The sequence below is a fragment of the Myotis daubentonii genome, chromosome 16 (assembly GCF_963259705.1).
Source record: "Myotis daubentonii chromosome 16, mMyoDau2.1, whole genome shotgun sequence".
NCBI classification, from domain to species: domain Eukaryota; kingdom Metazoa; phylum Chordata; class Mammalia; order Chiroptera; family Vespertilionidae; genus Myotis; species Myotis daubentonii.
The window spans coordinates 4,429,477-4,450,613 of NC_081855.1; the positions used below are offsets into that span (position 1 = coordinate 4,429,477).

The 21,137-nt window shown below is 54.3% G+C and overlaps 1 protein-coding gene across 14 annotated transcripts in view; it reads left to right on the forward strand.

The window, feature by feature from the left end:
• The window catches only part of EPN2 (epsin 2), an 88,847-nt gene that overhangs the window by 53,987 nt on the left and 13,723 nt on the right, over window positions 1-21,137 (forward strand). For 10 of the 14 annotated variants that reach the window (XM_059668471.1, XM_059668467.1, XM_059668479.1 and 7 more), the window contains 3 exons: window positions 10,542-10,654; window positions 11,608-11,733; window positions 12,642-12,813. In XM_059668471.1, the coding sequence (XP_059524454.1) occupies window positions 10,542-10,654; window positions 11,608-11,733; window positions 12,642-12,813 (411 nt within the window). The remainder of the gene's footprint in view (window positions 1-10,541; window positions 10,655-11,607; window positions 11,734-12,641; window positions 12,814-21,137) is intronic. The other 4 variants (XM_059668474.1, XM_059668476.1, XM_059668478.1 and 1 more) reach the window with 1 other exon arrangement.

Below are 21,137 nucleotides of genomic sequence, written 5' to 3' on the forward strand. Positions count from 1 at the left end.
GCTGACTGCTAGTGGGAGGCTCAGTCCCACTGTCCACAGTTAACAGCACCCTTCAGGTGAGATCCTGGTGGCCTCCTCTTCCACTGCTAACTGGTAGCGGTGGGAAGCATCCTATCTAATAAAAGAGAAAAATGGTAATTGGCGAACGACGATACCCTTTTCATTGGCTAATCAGGGCTATATGCAAATTAACTGCCAACTATGATTGGCAGTTAACTGCCAACAAGATGGCGGTTAATTTGCATATGTAGGCACAATGCAGGGAGGCAAAAGGGAAAGCAGGAAGAAGCCCCCTGCCACTGACAGTGATCAGAAACCCAGGGGGGAGCTAAGAGCTGGGGGGCAGGGCAAAGGTGGCCCTGGGGCCGCCTTTGCCCTGACCCCCAGCCATGATTGGAGAATCAGGTGCCTTTTCCGCCCTGGCCAGTGATAGCAGGAAGTAGGGGTGGAGCCAGTGATGGGAGCTGGGCACGGTCGAAGCTGGCAGTCCCGGGAGCTAGGGGTCTCTTGCCTGGGCCTAAAGCAGAGCCCACAATCGCGGGGCCGCTGCAGCTGCGGGTCCCCGCTGCCCGGGCCGGACGCCTAGGCCAGAGGTGTTAGGCCTGGGCAGGGGCAGAGCCTGCAACCGCGGGGAGCTGGGGGTCCCCTGCCCAGGCCTGACACCTCTGCCGGAGGCCTTAGGCCTGGTCAAGGGGCCGATCCGGTGATTGGTGATCGGAGGGTGATGAGGGTCAACTCCTCTGGCCGAGGCATCAGGCCTGGGTGGGGGGCGGAGCCGGGGATTGGGAGGATATGATGGTCCCCTTGCCCAGGCCTGAAGCCTGGGTCAGAGGCGTCAGGCTTGGGCGGGGGGTGGAGCAAGCGATCAGAGGGAGATGGGGGTCCCCTGCCCAGGCATGATTCCTGGGCCAGAGGCCTCAGGCCTGGGCAGGGGCCAGAGCCAGTGATCAGGGGAAGATGGGGGTCCCCTGTCCAAGCCTGACACCTCTGACGGAGGCGTCAGGCCTGGGCAAGGGGCCGATCAGGCGATCGGAGGATGATGGGGGTCAACGCCTGAGGGCTCCCAGTATGTGAGAGGGGGCAGGCTGGGCTGAGGGACACTCCCCTCCCCCCACACACCCAGTGCACGAATTTCGTGCACCGGGCCCCTAGTCTGAAATAAAAAACTCTGCCAGCTTTCCCATTATCCAAGTAATGCATGTTCATTTTTGATAGTGTAGAAAATGCAAGAAGTATCTCAGAATCTTATTACACAAAGACAACTGTTGTTCACATGTTAATGTATTTCCTTCTGGACTTTTTATATTGTTGTTGTTGTTAATCCTCACCCAAGGATATTTTTTCCATTGATTTTTAGAGTGGAAGGCAGGGAGAGAGAGAAACATCAGTGTGAGAGAGACACATCGATTGGTTGCCTCCTGCATGAACCCTGACTGGAGCCTGCAACTGAGGTCCATGCCCTTGACTGGGAATCGAACCCAAGACTCTTCGGCGTTCAGTCTGACAGTCTAACCACTGAAAACACTGTCCAGAGCTGGACTTTTTTTTTTTTTAAGAGCATTTTTTATTTCAGGGTTGCAGTTACAGTGTAGATCAAGCCTGTCAAACTCAAAGGCTAACACAGGCCAAATAAGGTGTAAGTGTATGTGGGCCGCAAAAAAACAAAACAAAAGCTTCAATTTTCCTAGAAACGTAGATTTATTTCGATAGAGACATGCTGAATACAAAGGGCTGAAATAAATGAGTCATCATTAACATAAAATAATAGAACATTTTAATAAAAATTAATATTTTTTTCTTGAACATTAATTTACCAGACACTGAATAATTGCACAAACTAATAAGCATAACGCAAATAAACTTATTTTTCTTGTTCTCCGAAAGCAAAATATTTCCTGTTACGTGCACCAAACAAGTCAGTCCAAGACCAATGACGTGGCCATCGGCTGCTAAAATATTCGCTGCTAGTATTAGTGGAGAGAAATGGTGCGCCTGCACGTAAGGTGCGTAAGGGAAATGAATGCAACATGATCATGTCGTTAGCGAACGTTGTAGTTTGTTTTTAATAATTATGTGTAACGGGATATTGTAAAAAGTAAGTTATGAAATTTTTATTAAAATGTTTCTTACAGACCGCTATATTGACTGGGCCACAAAAATACTCATTGTGGGCTGCATATGGGCTGCGAGTTTGACATTGGTGTAGATGCAACTTTCTCTCTGCTTTTTGTCTCACAACATTATAATAGAAGCATTCTCTCGTTTCTCCGCAGTCCTGTAAACTTTTTAACAGCTATACTCAGCATCCCCTGGGTGAAGCTTCCTGGCATCCTCACCTGGGGTCAGGCGCGCCTCGTGGTCACAGCGGACAGCCCTGCCATTTTCAGTGCCGGGGTCCTGCTGCCTGGGCTGGGAGCGTGGGCAATCTAGAGCCCCGGCTGTGGGGTTTTGTCGTGGCCATCATCTGTGGGCAAAGCAACCAGGTTCTTAACCTGGAGGGAAGTTGAAGTTCAGATCAACTCTATCATTTTAGATAGAGTGGAAGGAGGGAGATAGAGGTGGATGTGAGAGAGACACATCCATTGGTTACCCCCCGACCTGGGCCAGGAATTGAACCTGCAACTCAGGTACGGATTCTTGACTGGGAATCAAATCCGAAACCTTTTGGTGTTCGGACTGACACTCTAACCACTGAGCAACAACAAACGGGTAGTAGGTATAATTTTGATTCATTCACACCAGTGGACTATTGCTGTGTTGGTTGTTGTCGCTTTTTTCCTTGATAGTCTAAGGGAAAAGAAGTCAGGTATTGCATGTTTTAAAAATTCTTGCTGTACACCTGTTGAAAATTGCTGCTCTAAGAAGCTGCTATAGGCATTTACCATCTTTAGGTTTTGATTGAATTAAAAAATAGATAAGTATGTAGTTGTTGAAATTCATGCCTTGCCCTGTGCCTCCTCACAAATTTGAGTGCCAATATTCAGAGCCCCCATCTGTTCCACCTCCCTGCCCCACTCCCACCTGGAGAGCTGTGGTGGTTCCCAGTCCCACTCAGAGAGCAGCTTTCACTGGGTAAAGCGACAGGAACCATGGGAACCCCTGGAGAAGCAGCAGTGAAGAGCGTGGCTCCATGTGTTGGACAAGCCTCCTTCCTACAGGCCGCCCCTCTCCCCCCTCACACACACACACACACACACACACACACACACACACACACACACACAGGTTGTGGTCTTGGGATGCAGCCCAAGGAGAGAGCTTAGCCTCGCTCTGTTTCAGATCGAGGTGGGCTGCGACTCGTGCAGACAAGTAAAAGGACTGCCTTTTATCCATGAGCTCCACACTCCTCCCCCCATCGCTCTGGCTCTATCTTCCTCCTCCCTGGGTTTCAGCTTCTGTGTCTGTAACCGGAGGTGGCAGCGCCAATATGGTAACGAGTATGTGAGGTGTGTTCTTGGAAATCACAGCCATTGTTTTCCCTGGGACTAAACTTGAAAATAAACTGACATGTGTTTGAACTCTGCTCTGTGCCTGGAACAAGGCTGCATGGCTTCTACCATCTTGGGGAGGTGGCCGGACCGCCAGCAGGTGCGAGGTGTAGAATGCATAAGTACCAGTGGTGAGGGGGCAGGCGAGGCCCCGAGGGACCCGCGGAGCAGACGCCCTCTGTGCTCGCAGAGCACCGGCCTGCACTTGGTGCCCGGGGGTGAGTGAGGGCGTCTGTGGCGAGTGAAGCCCATAGGGGCCCCTGCTCTGCGGAGCATTCTGGTGGCACAGTTGGGGAAGGCTTGCTAGACAGATGGCAGCATTGGAGCTGACACATGAGGAGAATGGACAGTCCCAAGGCAGAAAGAGCTAGGGGACTCTCAGAACTGAATGTCGGCTGCTGTGACAGGTGCCCAGGGGCAGGATGTGCTCATGAGCAGGGCAGGCCCAGTCAAGAGCCAGGGGTGGGGTCCATTCCCTGCTTGGTGAGGCTGCCCCTGCAGTGTGTGCAGGGAGGTGGTGGGCCACTGAGATGTGCTTCCCAGGGATGCTGCAATGAAGTGCAAACCCGGTGGGTGGCTTTAGGTTGTGCCACTCTTCTGGAGCCAACACTGGTCTGCAGGGCCGTGCTCCCTCAGAAACCCTAGGGGAGGCTCGGTCCTGGCATTTTCCCAGCTCCTGGTGGTGGCCGGCCGGCCTTGGTGCCTTGGCTAGCAGTTGCAGCGCTCTAGTCCCCGTCCCGCTCAGATGCGTTCCTTGTGCAACTGCTCCTGTGTCTCTTCTCTTGTAAGGACACCAGTTATTGGATTAGGGGCCCACCCTGCTTCAGTGTGGCCTCATCTTACCTAATTAAATCTGTAACAACGTTTCCAAATACGGTTCAGTTCTGAGGTGCCAAGATGAGGTCTTCAACATGTCGTCTGGGGGCCAGTTCTGATGGCCCCGGTCAGAACAAAGCACTGCAGGTGCTGAGTCTACTCGCACAGCTGATGTCACAGCTGCCCCTGTTGGTGGGAAGCGGGGAGCCTTGCTGCTGAAGGTCATCGTGAGCCAGGCCTCTGGCTGGATGGTCAGCAATGTCTCCAGGTATCAGAACCTCAGTTAATCAGAACCTGGCCCCTTTTCAGCTCCTGCAAAGCTGCAGCCCTGGCCCGAGATCCCACATTGCTCCTGGACTGGTCCTATTGCATCATTGCTCTGCATAGACCCTCCCAAAGCCCTCCAGGGTCCTCTGGAATGACCATGGCTCTTCCATCTGACCCCTTGGGCACCTTCTGCCCATACCAGTCTCAGAGCCCTCCACCCCATGAGCGAAACTCCCACCTGCTCTACACGTGGCCTCTGCACTCACCCCGCCTCTGCTCCAGTATCTCATGTCAGAACAACTCCCTGACCTCTGAACACAGAAGCCCCCTCTGTCCTGGCACTCCCTCCCCTTCATCACTTAGGTGGGCATCTCTGTGCTGGAACGCACGCTTGCTTGGGAGAGGGGGGCCTTTGCCTAGGCTGAGCTTGCGTGGAAAGGACTGCAGTCTCCGAGCCCCGAAGGGTGCTAGGAGCAAGCGCGAGACGTGGCTTGGAGTTCTGCCAGCTGTGAGAGTCACTAACCTCTTGGGCCCTAGTTACGGACCTGTGGGAAAGGTTGCTCATAAAGAGCAAGATCTTCAGGGTCAGACTTTCTCTCACTGGCGAGTGGCCTTGGGCCAGTTCCTCACCCCAATCCCTCAGCCATGGCCTGTAAGTTAGGGCGTTTGGGAGCAGTACCCTCTCCTAGACTGAGGGCTCATTGCGATGCTATAAGTGTTGTATGGGTGAGGCGTTGGACTAAGTGCTTGCTTTCCACATATGAACTCATTTAACCCTCACTGCCACCCTCGGAGGCAGGCACTCTGCCTCCGTTCTGCAGATGAGAAAACTGAGGCACCGAGAATTCCCTGCCTGGACCAAGGCCACGTATTGAGAAGTGGCAGAGCCCAGACCTGAGCCCAGGTGTTTGGGCTTGCCCTCCACATTGGGCTGCCTCTCATGTCGAAACACTCTGCCTAGGTCAGCCCAAGACAAGACACACACACACACAAGGCCTTACACACACAGGAATGGACGAGGCGTCCTGCGGGTATATGCCAGACAGGCGCACCCACACATCCACACGTGGAGCACGCCTTAGAAAGCTTTTCTGGGTGGAATCACAAGAAAATGTCAACAGTTGTTTCCTCTGGGAGAGGAGTGGCTCTCGCTTCCTTTGAGACCGGAGTGTTAAAGAGAAGTTCTCCCCAGCAGCACTTGAGCATGCCTCCTGAAGAGTGAGCCGTTGCCACCCTAACAGTCATCCAATACTGCGTACACAGTTGCCAGCTGTCCTCAAAGTGCCTTCCCGCTCATCTGTCTAACCCTAGGCCACCCCAGGACCACGAGTTGCATCTGCTTGTCCTGTCCCCTTGGTCGCATTGCAGCGAATTCCCTTTTTCTCTTGACCCTGCTGTGCAGGAGACCCGGCAGTTGCCTTGCAGCATCCCTGGGGCGGGGTTGGCTCATGGCTGCCTTGTGCAGTGTTTGCTCAGTTCTCGTTCTACACTTGTGTGAGCTGGGAAACAGATCCAGGGTCTGGATTGGAATCAAGTTAGAGGTGTTGCCAGGAGTATCATGGGTGGTGAGATGATGTCATGTGACAGGCAGGGGTTGGCCGTCGCACCAGGTGTCTTCGGTTTGTCCCTCTGTTGTGCAGTCAGACCCCCTGGCAGCCTGAGCGTGAGCTGGGTGATGGTACTTTGCTACACTCTCATCTTGTGCCTCTTGGGCCTTCCCCCGTGGATTTATATCTGTTTTCTCTTTTCATTTTTCCTGGGGCAATCGGAATGCACTTTTTCGTAATTTGCCTCGTTAAACTAAAAGCAGTCTTTCCTGCTCCTCCCTGTGAAGTGGTAGTGCGGCCTGGAGCTTCTCCCAGGGGGAGCGGATGTCGAAGCCTCGCTCAGGCCCAGCCGAGGGCGGGGTGTCCTCAGCAGCGAGGGTCCTGGCCAGGAAATGGCCTGTAAGCTGCAGGCAGGTGCTGCCCTGTGGAGGAAGGCTGCGCGGGCACTTCGCTGCAGTTTAGTCAGAGGAAGGAACTTAGCTGGACTGGCAACCGTCGCTGGAGGCAGATGCTGGCTCTGGGCTCGGTGTGGGCTCCCAGCCCCTCCCTTACAGGACCACAGCAGCAGAAAGAGGAGGTAGAGACCACAGCCTCTGTCCCCATGAAGGCCTGGGCCACCACAGTCACCCATTTATGGCTCTGCTATGTGAGACAGAAGTTGGAGTGCCCAAAAGAGCTCTGGTCCCCAGGGTCTGGTGGTCATGGGGTGGGCAGAGAGCAGTGCCAGGCCAGGTACCTCCTCCGGGGAGAGCCGCTGTGTCAGAGGCCTCCTGACCCTTCCGCAAGCCCCACTGGTCTCGGTTTCACAAAGAGGAAGGAGCCCAGAGAGGCCAGGCCGTGTGAGGGTGGTCTCACTGCCAGTGGATGGTGGTGACAGGATTCGAACCCTGGTCAGCTGAGGGGCACAGGGCCATGAGTGGTGGCAGCAGTGCTTGAGTCCAGTTAGGACTTCTTGGGCCCCTGAGGCCTGGCAAAATGTCTTGTGTGCCTGTGTGTCCAGCTTCAACTGGGGACACATGGACTTGAGCCCCTCGGCCTGCAGGAAGCCCACATGCCTGAGAGCGTTACCTGAGTCATGCTGTCGCCTCAAAGAGCCATTTGACAGCAAAGTCACGTCCCACGGTGTCTGTTCTCATAAATCAGCGTGTGTGATTGTAGAAGCCGCAATCTTTCTAGGAAATTGCAAAACCTAGCGATGAGAAGCAGCAGCTTCCAGTTTCGCTTACCTTGCCTCCTTTGCCTCCTTCCTTCAGAATGACCCCGACCTGAGCAGCGGAAGCATCTCTCTCAGGACATCTTCCAGGCTCTGTTTGGGCAGCATGTTTGGGCGCGAGGGCCTTCCCGCAGCACAGGGTCTGCAGGCCCTGGGAAGGGAGGAGTGAGGGCCGGAGGTCCCTGTGTCCTGCCCTGGGGGCCTCTGTGCTGTGCCCACCTCTCCCCCAGGCTCTCCTAGGCCAGGCACCACCCTGGGCAGGACAAAAGTGCGGCCTGTGTCTATAACTCTGACTTTGAGCTCTTCCAGGCGGGATCTTAGCGGCAGGAGAAGGGCGTTGGTGCGCTCGCGCTCCCGCCGTGATTCACTCACCATGATGGCAAGTGCTGTTCTCCTTCCCTAGGCGCTGGCTGAGCAAGCACTTGGCTCACCCAAGAGTGGGCAGTTCTCAGGCACTTGATTTTCCCACTGGTCCCTGTGAGGTGTGGACCTTCAGATCCTCAGAGTAGGCCCAGGGCCACACTCAGGTCGTCAGAGGGGTCCATTCAGACCCATCTCACAACCATGTCTGTGTTCGCCGTCACGTACACGGGCACAGAGGCCCTTCATGGGGTCAAGATGCTGTCACTAATGCAGAAACATCTCTATTGGAATCCTCCTCACAGCTGAGACCTGTGTGAGCGCAGCTGATGCTCAGGGCCAGTGGCTGTGGATCTGCCACCTGCGGAACTGAGAGCTTGTCCTCCGTTCATAAAAGCCACCGCATTTAGGGGATGCCCTTTGTCTTTCATTTCCTCATTGATGTGGTGAGCTATTTCCGTGTGGCGGCTGTGCATCTTTCTAACAGCGTCACTCTTGGTAGACGAAGCAGGTGCATTTGCATTTGAAGCCAGCCTGGCCTCGCAGATGTGCTGAAAGGCGCCCAGGACGGGAGGCCCCTTGCTCTGGGAGGTCACTGTTCGGAGCCCTAGCCCATTCATCCCGTGCGGAGTCGGCCGTGGCGCTGCTGCCAAGGCTGCTTTCCCTGCCAAGATGGGGCTGTGCTCTGAGCACTGTTGGGGATGTGAGCTAGGATATGAGGTCTTCTTTCTTCACTCATCATTTCCATTTGGTAGTAAATGAAGGGTGTCGGATGCACTGTGTTGGTTTCAAATGGAGTGCTTTGTGAAGCAAGCCTGGGAGATTCTTTATCAAGAAAGAGGCTGGGAACAGGCAGTCTGAGTGGTTGGTGGTCTGGACAGAAGAGTCGCATTCAGTCCAGTAGAGTCCCCCAGAACTGTCTCCCCGATGCCTCCGGAACTGTCCCCCACAAACGACCCCCAAAGCATCTGGCTGTTTCTCCCAATTGGATGGAGATGGCTCTGCTTCCTGAGCACAATAAAGCCCTAACGCAAGTGCTGTAATGGACTAAGGGATATTTGAGAGCAAAATATGTATTTTTGTTTTGGTATATTAAGAAATCAAATGATCCAGATGGATGTGAGGACATTTGGATGCCATCTAGCTTTATTTCTAAAGAAATGCTTGGTAAAATATCATGGTGATGCATTAGGCAGGGATTCGACTTGATTTTATCTAGAAGTATCTTTTTTTATAATGGCAGCATTTTTTGGATGGTTCTTTGGTTGATAATAAATCATAGCAAACACCACTGAAATGTTCTGAATGAAATCTTGCCGATGTATATTTTATGTGTTTTTCTTAATTGTGTGACAAAGCAACGTCACTTAGCGTCTCCTAGCCTGCTCTACTCCCGCCTCTGCCCGGAGCAGCCCCAGCCTCACCTGGTTCTTCTGTGGATTCCTCCACGACCCCAACTGTACCCAGCCTGCTTCTCCTGTTTTATTCACTGCAGCCAGAACCCAGCCATCTAGAAACCTCATCTGTCAGAAATCATTCCCCACCTCTTACTTTCTCCCAGAGGCAGGTCCTGAATGCTGAGTTAAGATTGGAAATTTAGGCAAAAGCAGGATTTGGGTGAATCCTGATGATTGGGTTTGTTAGAGTGGATGCAAGGAAAGAAGGAGCAAACTAATGCACAATGAAAGCATTTTCAAACAATTACCATCAGCCATGAAGTTGAATTCTCTACCTCTGTCTGTCCATCCATGTGCATGCAGCATCTAGCCACTCAATGGCTATTTGCCAGCTGCTCTGTTAACCCTTGTTAGTTGAAGTAATAGTGAGAAGGCAGGCCTGGGACTTCCCCAAGTAGTGTGTCTTCTGGCATTTACCGACCCAAGTGCAGAAGGGGCGAGTGTCATGAGAGAGGAGGTGCTGACCAGCCCCAGCAGGAGGGCAGTCCTGGAAGCCCTGGAGGCTGAGCTCTGAGACCTGAGGGGGGAGGGGTGGGCTGAGGAGCCGCACTCGCGGAGGCCTAGGGGGAGGGCAGGTGCAGAACCATCCATGGCAGGGGTTCCAGTCCTCTCTCAGACGGCAGGCCTCCCTTGGAGAATTTCAGAGCAGTGTGGATCCTGTCCGGAGGGGAGGGCAGAGATGGGCGCACACGTAGGCACATGCTCCCAGAGCTTTGTATCTAATTTCTGGAGGCACTGAGACTCCCTGACGCACAGACACCGTGGTAGCCTGAGAGCCCCAGCGTTGCTTATTTCCAGGGAGGCTAGCCTCACACACCTCTTTCCTTGGGCTTTGTCACACCAGCTAGGAACTGTCTCATCCCGTCAATAAAAGCTGTCTTTCTAGGAGCTGCTTACAGGAGTTTAAAGGAGCATATGCTTGATTTTTTTCAAGTCCATACACAGTTTCACTTAAAAACAAAAGTTTTCAGGGTTACTGCAGAAATGTTTGGCTGTCATTGTCCATGGCCCTGAAAGCCATGAGATTCTCATGCTGGGGCGTCTCAGTGGCGCTCTGGTCCATAGGTGCCCTGCCCTTGGGTGATGCTCTTCGATCAGCTTTTCAGGAGCTGTACTCTCCATCTCACAAAACGAGTTCCGCTCCGAAGCAGGGCAGCTCTGCAGTGCAGGCTGAGGGCTGGGCGTGTGCCCGAGGCATCTTCTCGCAGTTGTCGCCACATGGCAGCTGTGAAACCACATCTGACATTACTTGATCTAAACCTTGAAGTGTTTGCAAACCGCTCAGTCCCCATATTGTTGGGGTATTGCCAGACCGTGTGGGTGTGAGGTGGGATGGGTTGTGATTTGCCTGGGCACCTACTGAGCATGAACCTGTGCTTTGCCTTTCCCACAGCCACTTCCCCTCGGGTGTCCTCTGAGCTGGAGCAGGCCCGGCCCCAGACTAGCGGAGAAGAGGAACTGCAGCTGCAGCTGGCGCTTGCCATGAGCAGAGAAGTAGCTGAGCAGGTTGTGCCCAGGGCCACCGTGTGCTGCCCTGTGCCGGGGGGCAGGGACCCCAGGGGGGACAAACGCCTGCCCTGCCCCCACGCTCTGGGAATGACGTGTGTTGCCACCTGTGTGTTCTGTCACCTCCTGCCCCAGTCAGGGAGGGTCCTACGCAGTCACATTTAGGAAAGGTCTTCAGGGAAGGAAGGCTTTGCCGAGGGACAAACCAGGCAAAAGTGCTTCCTAGAAACCCTTTTGCCGACATGGCCAAGCCTTACGGGCTCGCTCTGCACAAGCTGAGTGTCCACGGCTTCCTCGACGCTGGTGTGTGGGCTCACAACGGCTTAGCCCTGGGAAGTCTGGTGAGATGAACCAACAGCATCTGAACGCTGGAAAAAGGAAAAATACTACAGACAGTTAGATGGAAGGACAGGTGGATTTTCTGGGCCCATTTTACTTAATAGCATGTCTATGATTTGTTATATTTATTTTAAAAAGTAACGGATTTATTTACTAATATTTAATCATTTAAAAGCTAGGATGACCCAGTCTTTTGGGTATGGTGGCTATAATGAATTATTTTTGTTAGAAAGCATATAAAATAAACAGTCATTTCTGGAGGTATGCACAGTGGGAGGGAGACAATATGTGATTTTCCTCTTGAATTCCTTTCTGGCTTGTCGGATTTTCCACTTTTATAAGCTGACCTATTGCTGCTATGTTTGGAATTATAAAGCCATTTTCATTTTGAGAAAAAACACTTGATAATTAGTATTCCCTTTCCCCAATTTGTGGTGCCTGTACCCCAGTCTCCCTGGGACCCCAAGGCGGCTGTGGGGGTGAGCAGGGAGTCACAGAAGAGTCACTGTGTCCTGCAAGTTGTTTCCGAGTCCTCTTTTGAAATAGCACATGATACAATCTCGCTTTCCGGGTCTGGCCCGGTTGCTTTGTTCTGTAGAGTGATGTCATTGCAGTTACCCCAGCCTCAAGTTCATTGTCCTCTCCAGGAAGAGCGCCTCCGGCGGGGTGATGATCTCAGACTGCAGATGGCCCTGGAAGAAAGCCGGAGAGACACCGTTAAAGTTCCAAAGAAGCAGGAGGTGAGTGCTTCGCTAGAAGGTGAGCGCGGAGACTGGCCCGCAGTAGTTGCTGAAGGGCCCAGCCCACCCGCAGTGCAGTGCGCGTGCCCCGGGGAGCTCTCCCACAGCGGCTTCTCTTCATTTTGCAGGTAGTCCTGAGGCCTGGGATGAGCAAGAGCGAGGTGAGGACGGAATTGGCCATAGCCCCTAGGCTGTGGTGGCCTCCTGAGACCACCCGAGAGAAATGGGCATGGACAAGGGGACTAGCTGCCTAGGTTCCCATTCCCCGTGCTGACTTGTATGTGCCTCAGTGCCCCCTGTGAAATAGCAGGTAGTAGAGCCCACCTTGTGCCGTGATGGTGGCTGTTGGTTACGTAAGCTCAGTGTCAGGTGCTTTGGCACCATTTCCTGGCACAGGGCCAGCCCTCACAGTGCTGGTCTTCCTTGCTGTCATCATTTCTGTGCCAGACTCCCTGCTTCGTACCTCAAGGTGACCAGGCCATGCCTCTGCTCCCGACAAGCTCATCATCCAGTCAGGATTCGGCCCCTCAAACCACAGGGCCAGGAGCTCCAGTGGCCACCTGTATCACAGCCCCAAAAGTGTCCCTGGCAGCTGGGGAGCAAGGCGGCGTGGTGTGCGTTCTGGAAGGAGGAGGAAGCCTGGGGTCATGCAGGAAAGCCTAGGACTGTTTGAAAGTGGGCAGGTCATTTCGCACATAGTAAATAAATAGCTCAGTGTGGCTATGGTAATGCTGGGGGCAGAGGGACGTGGGCAGGGCAGGGCTCGGGGCTGCTCAATACCAAGGCTTCTCGCCCCTCAAGAGGGACTCTATTCTAGTAAGAAGCACGGGCAATATTTGTGGCTGACAAATGGATGTTGGCTAGACTGTAGCAAAGTAAAACTTGTCTCCTTCTCTTTTTCTCAAAAGCCCAGCTCTTACCCACAGCAAACCACTCTGTTGGAGTTAATGGATGCCCTCCCCAGCTCAGGCCCTGCTGCCCAGCAAGCTGAGCCCTGGGGCCCGTCAGCCTCAGCCAACCAGACCAACCCCTGGGGTGGGCCCGCAGCCCCCGCCAGCTCTTCGAATCCCTGGCCATGCGGTAACGATCCCCTCGTCTGTCTCTCCTGCATGCTTGTTGAATGGGTGAGGGCAGCAGGGCAGAGCTGCTTGCTCTCTCTCATCTGGCAGAGGTGGGAGTGGGTCTGGCCCCGGGTGGGGGCGCAGGCTGCTGCTCTCCCCCTGAGGACTGTGGGCCGCACGCTCTTTCCTTCTGCTTTGAATGGTTTCTGCTTTGGTGGAGGGAAAGCAGCCTTCCTCTCTGCTTCCCACGTGCATCAGAAATGGCTTGTCCCACCGTGGGGGCGCGTCAGCTCTCTCAGCCTCAGAATTGCACCCAGCACCCAGGTTAACAAACTATAATACACAACATGAAATGTGGAATCAAGTGGCTATGACGTACTTACATGACTGCGAAAATGAAAAGGGGATACATTTGCTGTAATTGGTCTTATTTACTAGTTAATACAATAGTAAATCCGTTTACTAGGCTACATGAACATTTTAGAGTTCTATTTAATGCCAAATGTAAGAAAATTTGTAAGAAGAGATTTGAAACCTGAGTGTAGCATGATTGGTTTAATGTGGGTGGAAATTTTGGGCACATGGGTTTCCGGATCGCTGGGCACACAGCTTGACCGGCAGGCGATAGCTTCCCACCCATCTGTACTCTGGGTGCTCTGGACCCTGCGGGCCATGGTGGTCTGTGGTTTCTGCCTACGAATTTGAACTGTATGTTTTGTGGCAACTTGCCTATATCTGTTGGGATCTCTGTTTCCCCCACTAGAACCATCTTTTGTATTCAGCGGCATTCCCCGGATGCTTGCTGGAGTGTACCAAATGCCAGGCTCTGTCCAGTCAGGCAGGGGCCCGGACACGATCAAGGTTCCGGTCAGGTGTGGGCTGGGTCTTGGTGGCAGTGGAGAGCATCCTGGGGCAGTGCTTAGCTCAGGAGGTGGGGCTTATCAGGAGTTGGGGGTGGGGGTGAGGCAGGCATGTTGGAGGAATCTTTAAGGGAGAGCAGGAGTAGCAAGGCCAGGAAGAGGCACGAGTGTTCCCAGCAGAAGGCTCGGCTGTGAGGGGCAGGAGGGCACGCAGTGGTGTAGCTGTACAGGCATGGGGACCTTCCTGGTGTAAATTGGGCAGCAGGGGTTGAGGTGGGGGTGGGAGAATGAGGGCTGGAAAGCGGGGATGGGTGGCTTCGTGGTTACTCGGGGCCTGGCAGCTTTGCCAAGTGCTTGGACGTGTCTAGAGACAGTGTTGGCACCGGGTGTCCTTGGGTGATGTTGTTGGCTTTAGGGACCAGGCAGACAGAGCCCCACCTTCCTTTGGCAGGAGCCCTCTGGGCCTCAGGGCAAACCCTAGGCCAAATGGCCCACAGTTCGTGCTCACTGATGGCCAGCACCAAGGCTGCCAGGAGATTGGTTTGCGTGGTCCATGGCCGTGTGCGTGGGCAGTGAAGGCGGGTCTGCTGGAGGCGCCCACTTGGCACTGCCTATGGGGACAGCAGTGGTGTTGGCCACCCTAAGGTATGGATAAGGACGTTCTTCAGGAAAGACTGTCAGTCCCTTTCAAAACGGTAACTGATCATTGAACGAACGCGTGGTCTTCTGAAGAGCCTGGGAGAGGAAGGCGACTGAATTATGCTGAGTCAGCGGCTGATTCTGGGGAGGGGCATGGGGCCAGGTGGTGGGACGGAGACAGCTTTCCCTTCTACCCTGTTTCTACTGTTTGTGTGACCTGGTTGGAAGCGGTAGAATAAATATTTTGTAAATGACCAAGTTTGCCCAGCCCCTCCTTTGGCTGGTGGACAGGGCTATGCCCTGGAACTGAATGACTGAGCCAGGGACGTGACCCTCGCGGGGAACTGGGGAGTCTGCAGTTGGGGTTCTCACACTGCAGGCAGCATCGACAGGCTGGCCAGAGGTGGGTGAGTTGGGGAAAGGCAGCTGGTGCCCAGAGGCAGAGGTTTGCTCTTCCAATTCACTTTTAATCAAGATAGAATTCATAAAGTATAACATGCACTATTTTAACCATTGAAAGTGGGCACTTCCGTGGTTCTTAGCCACTCATCAGCATGGATTGCAGGGTGTTTCTGGCAGCCTGTCCCTTTCAGCAGCTCCTCCCTTGTGCCCCTCCCCCAGCCGTCCCATTCTGGACATTTCATACGTGTAATGAAATCACACACGTGGCCCTTGTGACTAGCTTCTTTCCCTTCGAGTGTTTTTAAAGTTCACCCACATAATAGCATGTCTCCCTCCTGCATCGCTTTTTATGGCTGAATAATACTCCATTCTGTAGATAATACCGCATTTTGTTTAGCCCTTTAGCAGTTGGCGGGTACTTGGGTTACTTCCACTTTGGGGTTATTATGAATCTAATTTTTAAAGGAAACGATTGAAACCTGCATTTTTGAAATATATTAATATTTAAATGTTGACAATGGTTGGGGCTAATCAAAATATATCTGCAGGTACCCACAGGCGGTTCATGGACTGCCATCTGTCTTTTTCCACTTCCTGACCCAGGGCCCTCTCTTTGGTTCTGATACACTTGGCATTTTCCCAGGGATTTGGGAGAAAACGGGCCAGTAAAGGCGAGAGAGGCTCTTCGTGTTGTGGGATCACACCGCAAGTTAGAGGCAGGTCCCGCGCTCTGATCCTCGGTGCTCGAGTCATCACAGGGTCCTAGACGGCTGCGAGGTCTTCTGTGGAGCAGGTCCTGGGAGAGCCATCGCAGCCTCCAGCACCGGCAGTGCCTGGATGAACAGCTAGCTGGTCTGCTTCCCTTCTCTCTGGGCACTTGGGTTTTGATGTGGTCCCGTCATATTGTATATACAGTTGTGTGTGTGTGTGTATATAATATATACATATAAAGGGGGAAGAGAGAGAGAGAGAGAGAGAGAGAGATTGGGATTGAGATTTCCATTTGTACCACATAATGAGCATTTCCAGGCATGTGAACACCCTACACAGCGTGGCTTCAGGGGACCATGCCAGGCTAGACCCCACTGGACAGGGGGTGGCTTTGCACTCTCAGTACTCCGCTCCCATGGCGCTGCCGGAGAGGGTCTGATGCCAGCTACCGAGTTCCCCAGAGCATGGGAGCAGCCCCCTGGCCTTCATCTCCCAAGACACCGCCCCAGAGCGCAGGGTGTCAGGTTTACGGATTAGTCGCCAGTAAAGTCTGCTAGAGAAGCCTGTGTGTTTGCAGGGCCGCCCCACTGCCCTGAACATCCTCAGCAATTAGAAAGATTAGAGGGTCTCTTTTCAGACATTGTTAGTTGCACCCTCTGGATGAAAGAAACACTGTTTTGAAAGCCTCTGTGTGTAGCAAGCCCTGCCATTCCCATGTCTTCCCAAGTAGCGTGGGCAGCTTGGCCTTGGGAGGAAATTTTAAGGACTGAGAGGAGGAAACTGGAGCCTGCCAGGCCAGCGGGGCACTTCCCCCACCGCCCGACACAAAGCAGCCCGCCTGGCACGAGGTGGGCGCACAGCCTGCGACTCAGGGCCCTGCTGGCTCCTGCCAGCGGCAGGTGGTGCTGCTGGTTTCTCGGTGACTCCCTCTGAGGGGAGGGGGCTTAGTTCTCTCTGCGACTTCCTCCCGGTGCACATGAATATTAATGTGCTAGACAACGATCCCGTGAAAGGGCCTCAGAGAAGCCGGCCGGACGCTGCTTGATCTTTCTGCCCTCGGGTCATCCCCTTTCCTTGCATTCATGGACTTTGCCCAGCATTTATTTATCGGGTGTGTGGAGACCCGGACCTCCCGAGGACATGGAGGGCAGAGCACAGAGACGCCTGGCCGTGAATCCCTGTGCCTCCATGGGATAGGCAGTGCTGTCAGCAAGCCCTCACGGGGACTGTGCCCCTGCTGCCCGCTCTCTCCAGCCTAGTGTTTTGGAGGGTGGGGGAAGCGTGGTCTGAGCCCAGCTTAGCTGAGGACAGTGTGGTGCCGCAGTGCGCGGCCTCCCGGCCTCCCGCAGGCACCTGGTGGAGCGGAGGGTCCTGGACACACCTAGGCTAAGCAGCTGATCCTCGGTCATCTGGCTGATGTGGTGTCAGCAGGGTTTGAACTGAACTCGTCTTTCATTTCCCACCCAAAGCTCTGCGCTGTGACCAGGTCTGTCCTGTGCATGGCTTCCCCTCAGGCCCAGCGTGTGGGCTGCAGCCGGGGCAGCATGTAAGATGCTGGTTTTTCAAGTTCCTGGCCATGCTGTTGTTGCAGCAGATTCTAAAGGGGAGCAGAGCCCATGGAAACTAACTGGAGGTGTCAGGATAGGCTCTTGATTCCAGGGCGGGGCGCCCGGGGGCGGGTGGGGGGGGTAGGGGGGTGGGGAGGGGGCGGGGCTTGCCTGAGAGCCAGGATGATGGCGCTCAGCAGAGGCCCGTCTGGAGAATGTTACCCAGCTTCACGGGTCAGAGCGTTAGTATAGTTGCAGTGCTTCATAGTAACCATGGTGACCGGAGCTTAGCATCTGGGGGGAAACTGGTGTTTTTAGATCCTCGTGGCCCAAGAGTAGGCCCAGGAGGTGAAGCAGGCCTTTGCTTCTAGGGCAGCGGTTCTCAAACTGTGGGTCGCGACCCTTTGTGGGTCGAATGACCCTTTTACAGGGGTCGCCTAAGACCATCGGAAAACACATATATAATTACATATTTTTGTGATTAATCACTATGCTTTAATTATGTTCAATTTGTAACAATGAAATTGGGGGTCACCACAACATGAGGAACTGTATTAAAGGGTCGCGGCATTAGGAAGGTAGAGAACCTAGTGTCTTGCACAGGGAGCTGTGTGAGTCGCTGAGGGCTTGCCTGTCTCAGGTCAGGAGGGCACACCCAGCCCAGGGCTAGTGGGTGGCAAAGGAGAGCTCCCAGGTTTGCCTGCTTGGGGGCAGCCTGGGTTCCCTAAATGCCTGGTCCTTACTTTGTATTGTATCCTGCTGTCTGCCTAGCAGATTCTTGTTTATTCTTGAAAACATGCTCAGATGTCCAGCTTGGGCAGACATGGTCAGCCCTATCTCACCCCATATGTGGCCACCGGCTGCCGTGACTCCTCTGTGTCTTCTCTCTCAGAGGGAAGGCCTGGGCCTGGCCTGGTGAATGCTCTCCAGGTGTTGCTCAGAAAGCGTGAGGAGACTCCACGGATTACCTGTCTGTGGGAGGCAAGGGTGGACCCCGTAGATGTCCCTCCGTTCCAGCCTGTATATCCAAGCTGGGCCATCAGACAGTGGGCCTCATGTCTGAGGAGGGTGTGACCCAAAGCATGAGTGCTCCAGGAGCTCAGTGGTTCTCCTGAATCCGGGCTCCCATTCCGGTCACCTGGGCAACTTCTAAAAATCCAAGTTCCCAGGCTCACCCCAGAACCTGGGTGGGGGGAGGTAGGTGGGGTGGGAGGGGAGGGGACAGCGCTAGTATGTTACTAAAAGCCCCCAGGAGTCCCCGGGACAGCCCCAGTTGAAAAGCACTGGGCTGGTGCCCTGAGTTGCATGGTGAGTGAAGTCCCACTAAATCTATGGTATCTGAGTGCTTCCTGTGCAGACTGTCAGAGCTTAGGAGCAGCCCTTACCTCTCTGTGTTCCCAGCACCTGAATCAGACATTTACCTGGAGCTCTGGGGGTGCCACTGACCTGTGTTCACAGCTGCCTCTCTGGAGGGGGTTAGATAGACTGCAGCCCTGAGGGTCTATGGTGTCCTCCATTGGCTCCCATCAGTCCCCAGGGGTTACTGAGCTCTTCTGTGTGCCAGGCTCAAGGAAGCAGATGGGCAGAGCAGACCCAGCCCTGCTCTCGGGAACTCACGCTATAGCTGGGGAGACGGGCAGATTCTCACAGGAGCAAGGGCAGGGGGTGCATAGTCCTGTGAGGGGCTCTGGGCTGGGTTTAGACAGGAAAGTCAGCGTACCCTGTGACAGACAAGATGATGTGGAGGCTGCAGGGTGGAAACCATGCCTTCCCAGCAGGCCCCATGTGTGCACACACATACACACACTCATACATGCACACATGCACGCACAATATACATGCATGTACACACACATACACACATACATGCGCACAGACACACATACACGGAGTGTGCTGGGATGCAGTTTGGTCTGGACGCTGTGTTGTAAGCAGTTCAGTGGAGCCCGATTCAGTGCTCAGATGATCACCAAGACTTGGGTGCTTCTTGCACCGCCCACCGTGGTCCCCTCCTCTCCCTCCAGCCTCAGAAGCTTGAGGTCCTGCTGTCTTAGATGCCCGCCTCCTGTTCCCAGGCCATAGCCCCGGGGATGGGGAGGGTGTCTCTGCGGCTCCTGTACTCTTCTAGGGTTTGGGGTGAGGGCTGGGGCTGGGGGGCTTTGCAGATGGACTGTAGTTGGTGAGAAGCCTCCCCTGCTGTCAGGTCAGGGTCAGGCACTCAGATGGGACCAGGAGCGGGCCGGGCGGGGACGGCGCTGGAGGACTGGAGGTGCCTCCTGACGGAGGGAAGGAGGAAGGACGGCAGCTCTGTCTGCAGGCAGCGCAGGCCGTGCAGCAGTGCCCTCTGACCCAGCTTGTTCGGTTCTTACTGCCGCAGGGGAGCCAGGGGAGGAGGAGGAGGGTGTGCCAATGCCTCTGGCTCCGTCCAGGTCAGGTCTTCCTGTGGACTACATGCTGGGTCTTCCCCGTGTCATCGTGGGGTCTCTGAAGACACTTCCCAGCTCTGTGACTTGCAGTCAGCTGTCCCTGAGACAGCTGCCACCACATCACTTCCTCCAGTCGAGATGGAGACCAAGGCCTGTGAGGCTGTGATTCCAGCCGGGACCAGGTCCCGTGTCCTGATAGGCCCTTTGTGCACCCAGCGGAGTGGCCTGGGGGAGCGGGGTCAGTCACCAATCTTGTTCTGCAGAGGGGCTGGGAGACCAGGAGGGAAGGGGGGAGGGGCTTCTGGAGGCGGCGGGTTTGGGGCAGCGGCAGGAGAAGCCCTAAGTTCACACAGGAGTTGACAGGCCCGGAGTAAAGGACAGGCCTGTGTGCCCAGGGGGTGGTGGGAATGAGGCTTGCAGGTGTATTTCCAGCTCACAAGCTGGGAAGTAGTGAGAGCACCACGCTCCTGCCCTCCCTCAGCTGCTCCTGGCATGCTGGCCGCTCACCCTCCAAAGTGAAAGGATAGTAGCTAGTGCAGGCCTGATGGGCCCACGCCAAGGCCAGGCAGCAGCCAGAGGTTTGAAGTGACACCTGCACACAGAACAGTGTAGCCAAGGAGCTCCTGCCTACACAGCGGTGCCTGCGCCCTCCCTGCCCTGGGGCTGCTAGCTGGCGTGTGGGAATGGGCCCAGGAGCTGAGTTCCTAGGCCAGTGATGGCGAACCTTTTGAGCTCGGCATGTCAGCATTTTGAAAAACCCTAACTTAACTCTGGTGCCGTGTCACATATAGAAACTTTTTGATATTTCCAACCATAGTAAAACAAAGACTTATATTTTGATATTTATTTTATATATTTAAATGCCATTTAACAAAGAAAAATCAACCAAAAAAAATGAGTTCGCGTGTCGCCTCTGACACGCGTGTCATAGGTTCGCCATCACTGTCCTAGAGGCTTAGCGGAGCATTCCCTGTGTTTCCCTAAGGCTGCCTGGTGGGGAGAGGAGACGGCTTTTGCCCCGCAGGGCAGGGGTTCGCAGACCAGAGGAAACTCGGGGGCAAACATGTAGTGATGGGGCTTTTGGTAAGTGCTCTAAAGGAAGCCGAGGGGAGAACCAGGGAAGAAGGGAAAGGTGGAGGGGCCAGTCGTGGCAGCTGGTGAGTGTGCCCTTCGGTGTGTTTGGGGCCGTAGGGAGGTCAGTGGCTGGAGAAGCGTGGAGGCAGAATGAAGATATCTAACACACATCTGTTTGGAGTTCCAGAAAAGTTAATACTTGAAAAGATCATGGCAAAGGCTTTTTAAGGTGCTCCCTCTCAGATCCGAAGCCTGTACAAAGGAGTGGCAGCCGGACGACTGCTGACCCCCCAGCGACGACGGCCCGAGGACAGCGGCTGAGCTCGCTGGGCGCTGAAGGCACGCTGTCACCAGAACTCCGTTCCCGCAGCGTCATCTTTCCTCCAAGAACGATGGTCAAGTAAAGGGGGCTTAGGTTTGGGGATGAAAATGCGGCTGTCACCCTCCAGAATGCTGTGCTCAGTGCAGTTTCCTTCACCGTGACGGCGAACAGTGACCTTCCGCGGAGCAGAGCGAAGAGCGCCTGCTGCCAGCACGTGCAGTGCTGAGGGCTGTTTGTCCGGTGGCAGGACAGACAGGCGTGGACACAGGCCTCGAGGAGGGCAGGGGAACATCTGCAGTGGCACTTATGTGGAAGGACCTTTTTATTTTATTTCTTTTATTTTTTAATCCTCACCAGAGGAC